At 47.5% G+C, this 17,110-nt stretch overlaps 1 protein-coding gene across 2 annotated transcripts in view; it reads left to right on the top strand.

The window, feature by feature from the left end:
• RNF213 (ring finger protein 213) overlaps positions 1-17,110 on the top strand; it is a 2,973,532-nt gene that overhangs the window by 2,250,501 nt on the left and 705,921 nt on the right. For both annotated transcript variants that reach the window (XM_078654076.1, XM_078654077.1), the window contains exon 42: positions 11,298-11,480. In XM_078654076.1, the coding sequence (XP_078510202.1) occupies positions 11,298-11,480 (183 nt within the window). The remainder of the gene's footprint in view (positions 1-11,297; positions 11,481-17,110) is intronic.

Raw genomic sequence — 17,110 nt, forward strand, 5'->3', positions numbered from 1 at the left:
AACTACATCTGCAGGGCTAGCTGATAGCCTAGGACCGGCCTGGACATTCGGACACAGAGGAAGAGGAGTGTCAGAGGGTGCGGTAGTGAATAGGGCGAAAGGGAGGTGTCGGGCGGGCACAGAGTGTGATTCTCAGGGAAGAGCAGCGCAGATGGGGGAAGGTTTATTGCCCATGCATAAGACAGAGAGCGGTGGTGACCAGTGCCTGGGGGAGATGCTTACGAGGGTGAGGAGCCATGCTACGAATCGACAGCGTGCAGAGAGTGGGTCTGGTCAAGACATCTAAAATGGCTGCCGTGCACGACAAAAGTGTGGCATTTCAAAAAAGGCAAGATGGCGCAGACAATGTTTTTCAACACTTCCTCATTTCCTTCGAATCGAACGTTAACAGACGTTGGGGCATATTACCAAAGTTAAGCGATATTTATCGCTAACGATGCTTACCAACCAATTTTTTACCACTAAGCATCGTCAGAAATTATCGAAGATAAACCTTACTATTATCAAGGTTTATCGCAAATGCGATAATAAACGGCCGCAATGCATGAATATCGCTAAAAACTCAGCGATATTCATGCATTACCGAGCTAATACTCTTAGCCATGTTATCCACCTCCCATTGGATAACATGGCTAAGAACTGCTCAGGGCAGGTGTTACTTTTTGGAGATATTCGCGCTTAGCGCGAATATCTCCAAAAGTTGGTAATAGGAGATAGATATCTTGCATGTTGTAATGCAAGTTATTGTGGTATATGGAACTCATACCATAATCTCTCAGGAAAGCAGAAACTGATCCTTTTGGGACCGCCTAAAAAGGCCTAGGGGGTGAGGAGTACTCTACTTTGCCCCCTTTTCACGTTCCGAACTATTTTATTTTACTCTCTTCTGTAATTACACAAAATACCAGCGATAAGATGCATCGGAGACACACAGTGAGAGAAAGGAGGCCGGAGATGAAGAAGACATGTCAAATACACATTGGAGATAATATAGTGGCAGAAGGGAAGTAAATATGAGTAAACTTACCATGTAACATAAAAATGTTGCACTCTATACTATAAGTCTCATTTTATACTACAATCACTTCGCTACAACCTCATAAATTAAAAATAAAAATAAATAATGTCTCAAACAATTTTTGATTTCTAAATATAAATTTATTCTTCAGAATTTTCTAAATTTGAAACAACTAGTAACATGTCCTCATCAGTAATTTCCTCTTCAATCATCTCATCTGGAATCTCCTCATTAAAAGTCTGCAATGATGATTCTTGTAACTCTATGGTCTCCAAACACTCGATAAATTCGCCATCAAGAGATTGATCAAAAAAATCATTCAAGTCATCTCCTCCTTCTGACAATATTTCATTATTGGTGCTGTCCATTTCAATCAATGTAGTGGAATCATTCAAGTCATCTCCTCGTGACAATATTTCATTATTGGTGCTCTCAATTTCAATCAATGTAGTGGAATCATTCAAGTCATCTCCTCCTTGTGACAATATTTCATTATTGGTGCTGTCCATTTCAATCAATCTAATGGAATCATACAAGCCATCTCCTCCTTGTGACAATATTTCATTATTGGTGCTCTCAATTTCAATCAATGTAGTGGAATCATTCAAGTCATCTCCTTGTGACAATATTTCATTCTTGGTGCTGTCCATTTCAATCAATCTAATGGAATCATACAAGTCATGTCCTCCTTGTGACAATATTTCATTATTGGTGCTCTCAATTTCAATCAATGTAGTGGACAATTCAAAAGAAATTGCCACGGTCTCTTCATTGTGAGCCATTTTATTTTGAAATTGCTTGCTGTAAATTGCAGAAAAAAATAATCACTTTCATTTATCGTTTTTAGTAATACATAATATAAAACTAACTTCATCAAGTATTTAGTATAACAGAAGGACTGCAAATAAATAACAGAAAACATTTTTCAAATTATCTTCAAGTGTACAACATAGTTCCCCTTACAAATTAACAACTCACCTTTTTAAAAGTAGCAGAAGTGTTAGTACTGTGTAAATCAAACACCAGAAATTCACCACCAAAAATTCCTCACAAATGTACCTCAGACAGTAGTATCACAAAATGGCTGTGGTTTCCTCTCATTTGACATATATACATAACCAATTAACTTTCATCACACACAAATACAAAACCAAAGTAACATTTTAATTGGTTCTAAATTTCAACACTTTCAAATGTGTTTTCCCCATGCAATTTTCCATAGGACATTTACATACGTCTACAGCCTGAATGGCTGAACGGAATTACACCAAACTTGGCAAAATGGTACATCAAACCTAAGAGGTCAGGAAGGATCTACTATGCCCCCTTATGGTCATTTCCCCCTTCGCTTTGGCCTCCTCTTGTCTCTCAATCCTACCGAGGGACAAGATGGCGGCCGCTACGGACTGTTTGGAATGTTGACAGACGCCGGAGAACCAATCAGCTTCGCAAAGCTCCGTAACGCGAAAAGTACGCGAAGCGGAGCGCTGTTACAGATATATATCTTTTTTTCAACGTTAATTTCTCAAAATCCACTGGAGCACATATATTGAGACCTAGCAAAGGCACATCGGGCTACCAGTCCCTAATATTTTGCCAAGTTTCGTGCAAATCCATTCAGCCGTTCGATTATTATTATTTTGTTTTTTTTTTGCCCCGCGGGGCCCTTTTAAAACCTCCACATCAAACCTAGGGGGTCAGCGAGGATCTACTATGCCCCCTTATAGTTATTTCCCCCTTTGTTTTGACCTCCTCTTGTCTCTCGATCCTACCGAGAGACAAGATGGCGGCCGCTACGGACTGTTTGGAATGTTGACAGACGCCGGAGAACCAATCAGCTTCGCTTCACAAAGCTCCGTTGCGCGAAAAGTCCGCGAACCAGAGCGCTAACCGGTCCGCTGTTACAGATATATATCTTTTTTTAAACGTTAATTTCTCAAAATCCACTGGAGCACATATATTGAGACCTACAAAAGGCACATCGGGCTACCAGTCCCTACAATTTTGCCAAGTTTCGTGCAAATCCATTCAGCCGTTCGGGCTAAAAGTGAGGCCAACCGCCCTATGGAAAACTCAATGTTAAAAACACGTTTTGGGACCCCCCTTTTTTCTCGGCCCCCACTGGACGAACCCCCCCCAAATTTTCAAGGGCTGCTCAGAAACAAAATGTGCCATTTTCCTGAAAATTTCAGCCGATTCCGTCCACAAACGCCAAAGTTATTAGACATAGAATTTTCAAAAAACCCATAGAGAAAAAATCCTAACTATATATACCTACTGGCGACCGCCAGTAGGTAATATATGTTTGTGTATATATATGTATATGTATATATTAGGCTTTCATGTTTTCAGTTTCTATTGTTGGTACATTCTGGTGGGGTTTTTTCAGTGTTTTCAAGTGATTTCAATACCTTAAAAAACAGTTATAAGTGGTTACACATTTTCGCACCACTAAAAACAACAGAAAAAATAGTTTTCCGGTGTTTATGGAACGTTTTGCTTTTATTATTGCTTACTTTCTGCACTGATAGCATATGGTATAAAGACCATGTACGTGTAGTGTATATGAGGTCCAAATAGACTTTTGCAAATTAAACTTATCGTAGTACACCATACAATACTTCTTCAGTGAGTCTTTGGTCTTGTGTGCTCGCTCTTTCTTTACCATGTAAACTTCTGTGAAATGGCCCTCTCAACATTGGCACTTGGGACGGGCAACGCCAAAACAGCCAGTTCACAATTTGTTAACTCTGACCACTGACATTTCTTTCCATGACAGTACTGGTACACTTGACGATTGCGTATCTCAGGGCAGATTCTACAACATTTGAGTTGAGCTGGGCGCTTATGCTCTCCGAGTTATTGAGGCGGTCAAAAATGAAGCATCACTATTGAAACTACGGAGGAAATTACCCTTTCCTGAAGGGATCTAAAACTTGTACAGAAACCACAATTGACTTCAAATGCCATTGGAAGTGAAGGGACATTTCTATGCATCATTGCAAGCCATTTCTCATACATTGTAAAAAAAACGTTCCTGAATTGCTCTTCAACATTGCTTTGCTTACCAAGTCGCAAGCATTCTAACATGGAACATGTTGCAGTGCCAAAGTCACTAAAGATGTTGCCCAGCCTACTCTCAAGGAGATTTTCACACCTACATCAATTATGCTGAACACTTGGCAGACAAGCGTTTTTTCAGACTCCTAGTTTTTTTTATTATGGCCACTACAGCAGTTATGTATTCCTGTAAAAATGATGCAGTAGACTGTACTTTTTTCACATCATTAGCAATATGCAACCAAAGATACTCACATTTCTTGCCTTTGGCATCATCACTCAGCAAAAATTCTGTAATTGGTTGCCACATGGATAATATAGCATTCATAGCCCCTTGGACTGAGTACCATGAGCTAAGGCACCCAGTTGGGATGACTCTTTCTTTGATGCCACACAAAGCACAATATTATAAAGATTTGCATTATAGTTCCTGTGCATAAGAAAACCGTGCACCAGAATGGACTAAAAAGTCAATAGCATCATTCATTAACTCTGGAGATTGTAAAGATGCTTTCAGCATACCATCAAACAAGTGGCAAGAATCTCTTACAGGGAATTACTTCAGCTCTGGTATCAATTTTGACAGGTCATCACAACTTTTTCATATACGTAGATGAATCAATGCAAATACAAACAATATCACTCCAATCTTTGTTGAACTTGGAAAGAACCTTTTTTGCAGAGCATTCCAAGTGACACCGCGTTCCATGTTTTCCAAAAGTCTAGTGTCATGGTTTTCACCTCTGTCCCAGATGCTTGGTGATAGCGCTCTTTTTACATATATTTGCCACTATACCTTGCATTGACTTTTAAAGCCTGAGGCGTTGGCAATTCACCTATTATCAATACTGACCCACTAGAAACTGGGGGTTGAAGTACTGTACTGTACTGTGGGACACCCCCGCGCCGCACGGCCACCAGCTGCTGCGTGTGCCCCCAGTGCCTGCCTCTGTCTCAGCGCCGGCCTCGCTGCCGCCCTGAGCGCTCTCTTTGGTTTTCCCCGTTTTTTGCCAGCATTTGTGCTTGTTTGCCTCGTGTTTCTCTGCCTTTTTCCCCGTTTTTTGCCAGCATTTGTGCTTGTTTGCCTCGTGTTTCTCTGCCTTTTTCCCCGTTTTTTGCCTGCATTTGTGCTTGTTTGCCTCGTGTTTCTCTGCCTTTTTCCCCGTTTTTTGCCTGCATTTGTGCTTGTTTGCCTCGTGTTTCTCTGCCTTTTTCCCCGTTTTTTGCCTGCATTTGTGCTTGTTTGCCTCGTGTTTCTCTGCCTTTTTCCCCGTTTTTTGCCTGCATTTGTGCTTGTTTGCCTCGTGTTTCTCTGCCTTTTCCCCGTTTTTTGGCCTACATTTGTGCTTGTCTTCGCATCTGCCCATCTCGCCGCCCCCCGCTCCCGCTTCCCGCCACCGCCTTAGCCCCGCCCCTTTTTTCTTCTGTTTCCCTCCCCGCTCCCGCCTCCCAGCTGCCCCGCCCACCCGCGCACTTGGCCTTAAATGGCGACCGTGCGACGCAGGTGAGTGTGACCCACTTGTGGGACACCCCCGCGCCGCACGGCCACCAGCTGCTGCGTGTGCCCCCAGTGCCTGCCTCTGTCTCAGCGCCGGCCTCGCTGCCGCCCTGAGCGCTCTCTTTGGTTTTCCCCGTTTTTTGCCAGCATTTGTGCTTGTTTGCCTCGTGTTTCTCTGCCTTTTTCCCCGTTTTTTGCCAGCATTTGTGCTTGTTTGCCTCGTGTTTCTCTGCCTTTTTCCCCGTTTTTTGCCTGCATTTGTGCTTGTTTGCCTCGTGTTTCTCTGCCTTTTTCCCCGTTTTTTGCCTGCATTTGTGCTTGTTTGCCTCGTGTTTCTCTGCCTTTTTCCCCGTTTTTTGCCTGCATTTGTGCTTGTTTGCCTCGTGTTTCTCTGCCTTTTTCCCCGTTTTTTGCCTGCATTTGTGCTTGTTTGCCTCGTGTTTCTCTGCCTTTTTCCCCGTTTTTTGCCTGCATTTGTGCTTGTTTGCCTCGTGTTTCTCTGCCTTTTCCCCGTTTTTTGGCCTACATTTGTGCTTGTCTTCGCATCTGCCCATCTCGCCGCCCCCCGCTCCCGCTTCCCGCCACCGCCTTAGCCCCGCCCCTTTTTTCTTCTGTTTCCCTCCCCGCTCCCGCCTCCCAGCTGCCCCGCCCACCCGCGCACTTGGCCTTAAATGGCGACCGTGCGACGCAGGTGAGTGTGACCCACTTGTGGGACACCCCCGCGCCGCACGGCCACCAGCTGCTGCGTGTGCCCCCAGTGCCTGCCTCTGTCTCAGCGCCGGCCTCGCTGCCGCCCTGAGCGCTCTCTTTGGTTTTCCCCGTTTTTTGCCAGCATTTGTGCTTGTTTGCCTCGTGTTTCTCTGCCTTTTTCCCCGTTTTTTGCCAGCATTTGTGCTTGTTTGCCTCGTGTTTCTCTGCCTTTTTCCCCGTTTTTTGCCTGCATTTGTGCTTGTTTGCCTCGTGTTTCTCTGCCTTTTCCCCGTTTTTTGGCCTACATTTGTGCTTGTCTTCGCATCTGCCCATCTCGCCGCCCCCCGCTCCCGCTTCCCGCCACCGCCTTAGCCCCGCCCCTTTTTTCTTCTGTTTCCCTCCCCGCTCCCGCCTCCCAGCTGCCCCGCCCACCCGCGCACTTGGCCTTAAATGGCGACCGTGCGAACGCGCAGCGTTGACGCGCAGCGGGCGCGCCGATTGTGCGCCGAAGGCGCGCCAAAGGTAAGCCCGTCTGCGCCCGTCCGCGCCTGGCCCGCGCCCAGCGCCAGGACCCCTGGCCCCCACCGACGGAAGCCGACCCGACGATCCTACAGCGCCTCCGACCTCGTCGCACTCAACACCGGCCACATCCCAGGATGTCACCGAGCTGCCCCGAAGCACACCCACGGACCCTTCAGTTGCCTCGCCTGCAAGTTCACCTGCATCCGGACCTTCCCTGCACCCGCCAAGCCGAACTCCAGCAGCACCCACCTCAAGTGCATCCTGCTCAACACCCGCTCCGTCCACAGACACGCCGTAGAACTCTGGAACCTGCTCGACACCACCGCCCCCGACGTTGCCTTCATCACCGAGACCTGGATGAACGCCTCCTCAGCCCCAGACATCGCCATCGCCATCCCAGAGGGCTACAAGATCACCCGGAGGGACCGCGACAACCAGACCGGAGGAGGCATCGCCATCATCCACAGAGACACCATCCGCATCACGACCAACACCGACGACACCCTCACCACCGCTGAACACCTGCACTTCCAGATCCACACCAACCCGAAGACCACCCTCAGAGGCACCCTGATCTACCGACCCCCGGGACCACGCACACGATTCAGCGAGGACATCGCCGACTTCGTCAGCCCGCACGCTCTCCCCTCCGCCGACTACATCCTCCTGGGGGACCTCAACTTCCACCTGGAGAACAACAACGACCGCAACACCACCACCCTGCTCGACAACCTCGACAACCTCGGACTCAAGCAACTGGTGACCACCCCCACCCACCTCGCCGGACACACACTCGACGCCGTCTTCTCTTCCAGCAAAGACGTCACCTTCAGCCACGCAACAGGACTCCACTGGACGGACCACAGCTGCGTCCACTTCACCTTCAGAAGAACGACGATCCACCACCTCCAGCAACAGGTTGCTCGAAGAAGCTGGAACAAGATCACAGCCGACCAGCTCACCGCCTCCCTGAGCCAGCACCCTCCCGCCAACTCAGCGAACCCCAGCCAGGCCGCCGACAACCTCACGAAGTGGATCAGCAACTGCGCGGACGAACTCGCCCCTCTGAGGACCCCGCCCAGCAGATCCTGCAGCAGAAAAACACCATGGTTCACCGACGAACTCAAGTGCTCCAAGAAGAACTGTCGAGCCCTCGAGAAAGCCTGGAGAAGGGAACCAACGACGGACAACATGGCCACCCTCAAACTCGCCACCCGGAAACACCACCAACTGATCCGCGCCACCAAGAAAAACGCATACAAGGACCGGCTGGACAACAACGCACACAACTGCAAGGAACTCTTCAACATCGTGAAAGAGCTCTCCAACCCCAACGCCGGAAACAACGACATCACCCCGTCGCAAGACCTCTGCAACTCCCTCGCGTCCTACTTCCACAACAAAATCACGGACATACACAACAGCTTCAACAACCAACCAACGCAAGCCACAACCGCAACGACTCCACCATCCACCACCCTCCGCACCTGGACCCCGATCAGCACCGAAGACACCATCCGCACCATGAACTCCATCCATTCCGGATCTCCGACTGACCCCTGCCCTCACCACGTCTTCAACAAGGCCGACGCTGTCCTCGCACCCCACCTGCGGGACATCATCAACACCTCCTTCGACTCCGCCACCTTCCCTGAGAGCTGGAAGCACGCCGAAATCAGCGCTCTCCTCAAGAAACCCACAGCAGACCCCACCGACCTCAAGAACTACCGTCCCATCTCGCTCCTCCCGTTCCCGGCCAAAGTCATCGAGAAGACCGTCAACAAACAGCTGGCCGCCTTCCTCGAGACGAATGGATCCCTCGACCCCTCACAGTCCGGCTTCCGAGCGAACCACAGCACGGAGACCGCCCTCATCGCCGCCACCGACGACCTTCGAACTCTGATGGACAACGGAGAAACAGCGGCCCTCATCCTCCTGGACCTCTCCGCGGCTTTCGACACTGTCTGCCACCGCACCCTAGTACAGCGCCTCAGCAACATCGGAATCCAGGAGAAGGCACTGGAATGGATCACCTCCTTCCTCGGCGGAAGAACACAAAGAGTCCGCCTACCACCGTACAAGTCAGAGGCCACCAAAGTCATCTGCGGCGTACCCCAAGGATCCTCGCTGAGCCCAACCCTCTTCAACGTCTACATGAGCCCCCTCGCGGCCATCGCACGCCAACACAACCTGAACATCATCTCCTACGCCGACGACACCCAGCTGATCCTCTCCCTGACCAACGACCCCGCCACCGCCAGAGCCAACCTGCACGAAGGGATGAGAGACGTAGCCGAATGGATGACGACCAGCCGCCTGAAACTGAACTCAGACAAGACGGAGGTCCTCATCCTGGGCTCCACGCCCTCCGCCTGGGACGACTCCTGGTGGCCCCCCGCCCTGGGCACCGCACCCAAACCGACGGACCACGCACGCAACCTGGGCTTCATCCTGGACTCCTCCCTCTCCATGACCAGACAAGTCAACGCCGTCTCCTCGTCATGCTTCAACATCCTGCGCATGCTACGTAAGATCTTCCGGTGGATCCCCACCGAGACGAGGAAGACGGTCACCCAAGCCCTCGTCACCAGCCGACTGGACTACGGCAACGCCCTCTACGCCGGAACCACGGCCAAACTCCAGAAGAGACTCCAGCGGATCCAGAACGCCTCGGCGAGACTCATCCTCGACATCCCCCGACGCAGCCACATCACCGGACACCTGAGAGATCTGCACTGGCTCCCGGTCAACAAGAGAATCACCTTCCGGCTCCTCACCCACGCGCACAAAGCCCTACACGACCAAGGCCCGAGCTACCTCAACAACCGGATCAGCTTCTACACTCCCAAGCGCCTCCTCAGATCAACCAACCACGCCCTCGCCGCCGTCCCCCGCATCCGAAGAGCGACAACAGGAGGAAGATCCTTCTCCTACCTGGCAGCCAAGACCTGGAACTCACTTCCGACCAATCTGCGCCTGACCCAAGACCACCTCTCCTTCAGGAAGAAGCTCAAGACCTGGCTGTTCGAGCAGTAGCGGCACCCCCCCCCCCTCCCAGCGCCTTGAGACCCTACGGGTGAGTAGTGCGCTCTACAAATGACTTGATTGATTGATTGATTGATTGAAGTATTAAGGGTTTTTACCCATTCTCTGTGGGTAAATGTGATGACACATATTAGGAAAGATTCTAATGAAACCAGCCATTTTACCTATCAGTGAAAGTATAAAATGCAGCCAAAATATCAAATATGTTTTTGATATTTCCTGATTCTTTACAGTATATAAAATAATTAAACAAGACCTAAAACATGCTTCTAAACCCTGCATCTCTAGATCAAAGACCACAAAACTGAAAAAAGCAAAAGGAAGAAAAAACAATATTTTTGTGGCGTCCCTAAACATCAAAACTCAAGCAGAATAATGTTAGCCCAGTATTTCTTACTGCTAGCTTTTATAACAAAGTTACATTGTATTGGTCCCTTCAGGAAGAAAACAAAAAGACTCTTTCACTCTCTCTTTTCTTACTTTGAATGGCTTTTAGTTTGTGGTTGTGCATATGTTTTTTTCAGTGTTTATATGTTTTCACTGGTGGGGGCTATTTCTCTTTCAGTGAGGTTTTATCATTTATAAATGACAAACTTAGGAATAGGACTTCAAGTCCTAGTTTTAAACTTCTCTCTTTGGGCAGCATATGGCTGTTCCTTATAACCCTCACTTCATTTTTGGGGAACTTTGCCTACAGGCAATTTCCTCTCCTCTACAAAATGCTTTGTCAAACTTAGAGCCGCAATTAGGGGTTGGTGAAAACAGAGCATCTGACAAAAATAAACAGATGCTCTGCCCTGCCACCTATTCTATTCCACACCTCATTTTAGGCATGCAGAATAGTTGCAGAAGCAAGCATGTTGGAGCAACCACTGGCACCTAACCACAGACATAGCGTCAGAATCCTTGACCTTTTTAGGCAGGTCTTCAGACTGTGTGTTCTGTGTTTTTTTTCTCTCTGCCTAGGTCCGCAATGCATGGTGATACCGGACAGGAGAAAACCTATATATCTCCCATGCGCTGAGAGTAAACTTCCTGTCCCCAAACTCCCCACTTGAGGAGTTAATCGTTGGAAAATATAGGTAGATGCTGGACAGTTCCTAATGCCACCATGGTCCTGTCATGTGCCAGTGTTCAGATAATGGCAGACCTGTCATGAGAATATATATATTGAGTGAGTTTAATATGTACCTGCTTTGTTGTATTTGTGAATTGGCCAATGGTATATGAAGAAGGTTTGATACGTGAAGAAAAATTGTAAGGGTGCATTTGAGTCTAAAATCCACTGGTGACAATTGCAAAGTCAGTCTAAATTAATTTGAAGCTTAGTAAGCTAATAGCATGAATGGTGGTCTGGGCTATGTATAAATATTTCTTGTTAGATGAGACCAGTCACTCCTTTCTTTGCTGCATTTTTATGTTGGTCCTTTACTAATTTGCACCTCTCTTCTATTATGAATTCAGGTTTGGTCTACAAGTATGTCCGATATGCCTGGGGGACCCAGAGCCACCAATCATCTTGCCTTGTTATCACATGTATTGTCTGGACTGCATCAAGCAGTGGCTAACTCCAGTACGGATGAATTGTCCCTTGTGCAAAATGCAACTTCCTGATGACTACCGCGTTACTGTCTCGAAAGAGCTTGGGTACCAGACTTTTCATAATTTTGGTTTCCCTCCTGTACAACCCTCCACCCCCCCACCCCCCACACCCTATCTACTTATGTGTTGCATTGTATTCTTATCAAGAAATCCTCTGCCATGTACCCTGAATGGTATACCGTTACTTTGCACTTGATGGTATGTTACATCGCAGGCAAGTACATCCGGAAGGACGTTACATCACAGGTTAGTGCACTGGGAGTGTTTACATTGCAGGTATATTTTATTGTTTTACTTCATGGGCTTTTTACATTGCAGGTAGGTGCATTATATATATGTGTGTGTGTATATGTATGTACATATATATATATATATATATATATATATATATATATATATATATATATATATATATTAGTCATGTCAAAAGAACTAATTTATTCACTTATTTCTACAGTCAAATGTAAAAATTCATTTATTTACAAATCATTTAAGCAAAATAATTTAAAATATGTACTCCTAAAATAATATAGTAATTGAAAATAATGTAAGCAATTCAATAAATAATATTCTGATGAATACTTAAATCCGCGGATTCATGTATAGAATATTCCCAGGTGCAAGACTGAATTTGAAAGCTTTTCACACAGCAGGTCTCCTGTGCAGCTCCAATTTGACTTCAATTAATCCGGAAGTGAAGAACGGCACTGCATATAAGTGCCACACCTGCATGCTGATATTAGTTACTTTCTTTCTGCTCCTTCAACCATGGATCCAGAGCACTGCTCCTCTTTTCTCCTTCCGTTGATGGGACTTTTCATTCAAATTACAACCAGCATACAGTGTAACAATGTCCCTCCAAAAACAACAGGGTTTGACTGTTGCAAGCAAATTTCTGTGGTCGAACTGCACAAGATATGCCTTTGGTATATGGGCTCAAGATACTACTCTAAGATGTGTGAAGAATATGCCTTGATGAACCCAAAGGCAATCCGGGAACGTGAGGCGAAGTAGCACAGCGAAGAACTCCAGAAGGTGCTTGGCTAGTCCCAATCAGAGATAAGAGTGCACTCCTTAGGACGGTTCTATGACAGGTCCTTGCTGCGGTCAAAGTCTTTATGTAAGTCTCCGTTAGAGGCAATGCTGCTATCACTTTGTTGGCATGCAGAGTACCTCAACAAAAGGTTACAAAGTGGGCAGCCATACAAACGTTCACAAAGTACTACTGCCTTGACAGCCATTATTGATGGTTAAGGAACTTGACCCATGGGGTCCTGCAGGACGTTTTGGTCTGAGTCCATTTTAGAGACCCTCCACCCTGGGAGGTTCTCTGTTGGTGTCTATTCTGAAGGTGAGGAATCTGCAGTTTGAAATATCCATCAGAATAAAAAGGTTATATTTTTAGCATGTGTTGGCTGCAGATACACATGCTATGCATACTCCTGCCACCTACTGTTGGGTTCAGACTTTGCAAGTTATTTTTATTGAGTACGTTTTATGATTGGCATAGTCTCTCCTCCCCTTTGAGGTATTGCGTATGTTCAGCTGTTCCTGTATTCGAAAAAAAACGTCCTCCATTGGACTTGGATGGACTGTGTTGGAGCTCCAAAGCATTCAAGGCTGTCTACGGTACAGAGAAACCGCGACCGGAGATCCCGAGTATGACACCAACAGATCTTAGACGCCGGGGACCTACTACCCTGCGATCAACACACACATGCCCGTTGAGAATGCCCATATCCGGGTGATGGAGACAAAGAAGGATCTCTTTCAACTGTGCCCTCAGTGTGAGGCCAAATACTCACACTTTGACATGCACAAAGTGTTTCATTTGTGCTTATCCCCAGAGCATAAAGAAGACGAGTGTGAGGCCTATGCATTATTCAGAAATAAAAAGACACTTCAGACCTGTAGGGATGAATCCCTGGCGCACACCCTGGAGCACACCGAGGTGGAGACCAGTGGTCTGGTAGGAGGCATGGTGGTCATCACCAGCCTCCACTAAGTTGGTCCGATTCATCATCCAGGGACAAACTGGTACATGTAGAGGGGCCCACATCGCCCAAGCTGATTCCTGTGTCTGGGTCTCATGATATAACAGGGCTACCTAGGATGAAATGCAAGAATTCATGCAACATCTCCCACACGAATATAAGACGTGAGGCAAAGACCTAGTGCAGGAGGCTGGCTTAGTGTATGGTGCACACTTATTTAAGTGAAGCACCCTGTACTAATCTGGACACCCCTTATGGTGATGTTAGTGGTTTTAGACAACCATAGAAAGCAATCTAAGTGGTAGCTGTGGAGAGCAGCCTTCAGGCTTAGTCCAGAAGGAGTGTTAAGCAGCTTGTTTTACTCGAACTAATCATGTAGTGTAGTTTAAACGAAAATGAACTACGCAGTGTAGTTATAATTATAGTTCTATGTTCGAGGCATATGAGCTGCAGATCACACACTGTGCATAGATTGCCATCTGGTGTTGGGCCCGGATGTTTGCACTTATTTTTGTATTGGAGAAGTCTTTGGAAGTCACAAGATAGGTGACTCACCTTTGGACCATAGTGCGCACGGGCATCGGCTCCATCTTCAGATTGTTTTTTTCCGCCATCGGGCTCGGATGTGTTTATCGCGCTCCAGTTCGGTGCTCTTACCGATACAACTTTCAACGCGCAATCCTTCACCCTTTCTCCGGTATTGTTTCGATCGCGATCCCTAGTCGTCGCGCATCTCTTCAATTACGAAGTCCTAGATTCCGGTTGTCGACTAAGGCCTTCAAGCCTACCTAGGCCATTACATCTGGCTCATGGAAAGGACTCCTTTTAAAAAGTGTCCTCAATGTGGATCGAAGTTTCCACACACAGACCTTCATGAGGTGTGTAACCTCTGCCTTTCACCAGAGCACAAAGCCAGAGACTGCCCAGCTTGTGCCTCTTTCCGCTCCAAGAAAACCATTCAGGATTGTCGAGCTCGAAAAAGAATGCCTCGCTCGTCGACATCCATTCCCGACAACATCTTCCAGGAGGGCGTCTATGTACCAGAGCAGGAGCGGGTCGAAGAAGGTGTTGTCAGCGCCTCCGAAGCCAATGACTCAGAAGTCGAAGACATCACTCCTGGGCAGCGGGTCGTAAGTAGTGACGTCGACCCCGACCCCCTTCCCCTACCACTGAAAAAGGCTTCATTCGGTAACACCTTCACCTTTGGGCCTAGGTGCACACTGGGGCAAAACTTCTCACGCCCTGCCTTCGGGCCCGGCAAAGAAGTCCACGAATAAGCCTTCAGGCCACTCTGGATCGAGTCAGCCTGCCGTCGGTGCCGAAACCAAAACCCCGGCACGCAAAAAGAAACTGCCCTCCTCCTCTGTGCCGACCACTGCCTCCACATCGACGCACTCTGCACCGAAACCTACTGGCACCAACCCCACGACTCCCAAAAAGTCTTCAGAACCGAGTAAAAAACAACTTCCAAAAAGTACAGATGCTCAACCTTCGGAGCCGAAAAAACCCTCGGAACCAAAAAAGAACCAGTTAAACAGGCTCCTTCAGAGACTAAAATATCTCACGCTTCCAAGCCAAAAGAGCATAAATCTTCTCCAGCTTCGGTGCCACGCAATCCTTCAGAATCGAAAAAATTGGTGCCAAAAGAACAGCCTCAACCAGAAGAGATTTTTAAACCGGATCCAACCCAAAAAACTCTGCTAAAAGACCCACAACAGGTCAACTAACTCTCAGCTCTAAAAAAGACCAATGGACATGCCTCTACCGGCTTCATGTCCACCAAAGAAGAGAGAAATTGCAACATCTCCTCTCAGAATTCCTTCTCCACCTCCACCTCCCCTGCCACATCACTCCCCTACACCATCTCCACTCCCCCCACCATCTCCCCCACCAGTGGATGATAATAACACCTCTGATGACAGGGGGAGGGTACAGGCGATGAACCACTAGGGAATCCTAGTCCACCTTACACCCCAGACCCATGGAACTATTATAATACACCAGATGTCCCTAATGTACTACAAGATGACATCTATCCCTCTAGACCTTCCCCTCCAGAGGATACTATAGGTTTCACCCAGCTCCTTCATAGAGCTGCACAATACCACGGGGTAAATTTACATACAGACCCTGTGGAGGAGGATTTGTTAATGGACACTTTCGATACATCACAAAGGTCCACTTCTGTTCTCCCTATGTTAAAAGGGGTAATCAAACATGCACCTGAGGTGTTCAAAGATCCTGTTAAGGCTAGGGTTATTAACCCCAGGATAGAAAAAAAATACAAATCTGCCCCAGCAGACCCGGTTTACATCAAGGGACAAATACCATTGGATTTGTTAGTGGTCTCAATGCCAGACGGAGGGCAAACTCACAAACATCAGGGGATGCTCCACCTCCCGACAAGGAATCAAAACTTAGTGTCACAAGCAACCAACATATGGCGAATCGCCAATACACAAGCTTTGTTGGCACACTATGACGAGCTAGAGACCCTATTGCAACACCTTCCTGACAAATGCAAAACCAAGTCCAACGACCTCATACAGGAGGGCAAACTCATAACAAACACCTCCATTGGTTGCGCTCTAGACATGGCAGACACCGCCTCACGAGCCATTAACACAAGTGTCCTTCTATGTAGACATGCATGGCTGCGTATTTCTGGTTTCAAACCAGAAGAACAAACTCCAATACTTAACCAGCCATTTGATCAGGAACCCCTATTCAGCCCTGCTGTGGGTTAATCTCTAGAAAAGATGAAAAAAGACACCGACACGGCTAAATCAATGGGAGCCTTGCAATCGCAAGCTCCCAGACGTTCTTTTTGTGGCTCCTCTTACAAGGGCACCTCCAGAGGCTGTTCCTCTAACAACCCCTCCACGTCTTATAAAAATCCCACCCAGACCTCATTCACCAGAGGTTATCAAAGAGGGGGCTACAGAGGAAATAACAAAGGTAGAGGCAAAACCAACAATACTCGCTCTGCCTCCACCCCTACCCAATGACTTCCCTCCACTCCCCCCGGACCATTCCACTCCGGTCGGGGAAAGATTGCTACAATTCCTACCTGTCTGTAACAACATCACTACAGACAGGTAGGTAACACAAATCGTTCAATCAGGTCATTGTCTAGAACTCACCTCTATCCCTCCAAACATACCACCCAGACAGCGCCCAATGTCACCAGAACATTTATCGCTGCTAAAGCAAGAAATACTTTCCCTCCTACTAAAACATGCAATAGAACCAGTTCCCCTGCATCAACAAAACATAGGGGTTTACTCCCTGTACTTTCTCATCCCGAAGAAGGACGGCCCTCTGAGACCCATTTTGACCTCAGACCCCTAAACAATACCTCAGTGCCACAATAAACACCTCAAAAGTACTTGCATATTTCAGTCCAACCAGGATGGCAAGCATACAAAGCCTCATAACATTTCAGCCGCAACACTCTCTTCCAGCTCCAGTGTTCATACAGTTGATAGGGATGATGGCCTCTTGCATCTTTATAGTACCTCACGCAAGACTCCAGATGCGTCCCCTACAGGAATGCTTAGCACGTCAGTGGAAGCAGGCTCATGGTCTGCTGACAGATCTGGTGTTGGTGGACGGCCGCACACATAGTTCTCTGCAATGGTGGAACACCCAAAACCTTTCCAAGGGGCGACCGTTTATCGA

Source organism: Lissotriton helveticus, chromosome 7, assembly GCF_964261635.1.
Source record: "Lissotriton helveticus chromosome 7, aLisHel1.1, whole genome shotgun sequence".
In the NCBI taxonomy this organism is placed as follows: Eukaryota; Metazoa; Chordata; class Amphibia; order Caudata; family Salamandridae; genus Lissotriton; species Lissotriton helveticus.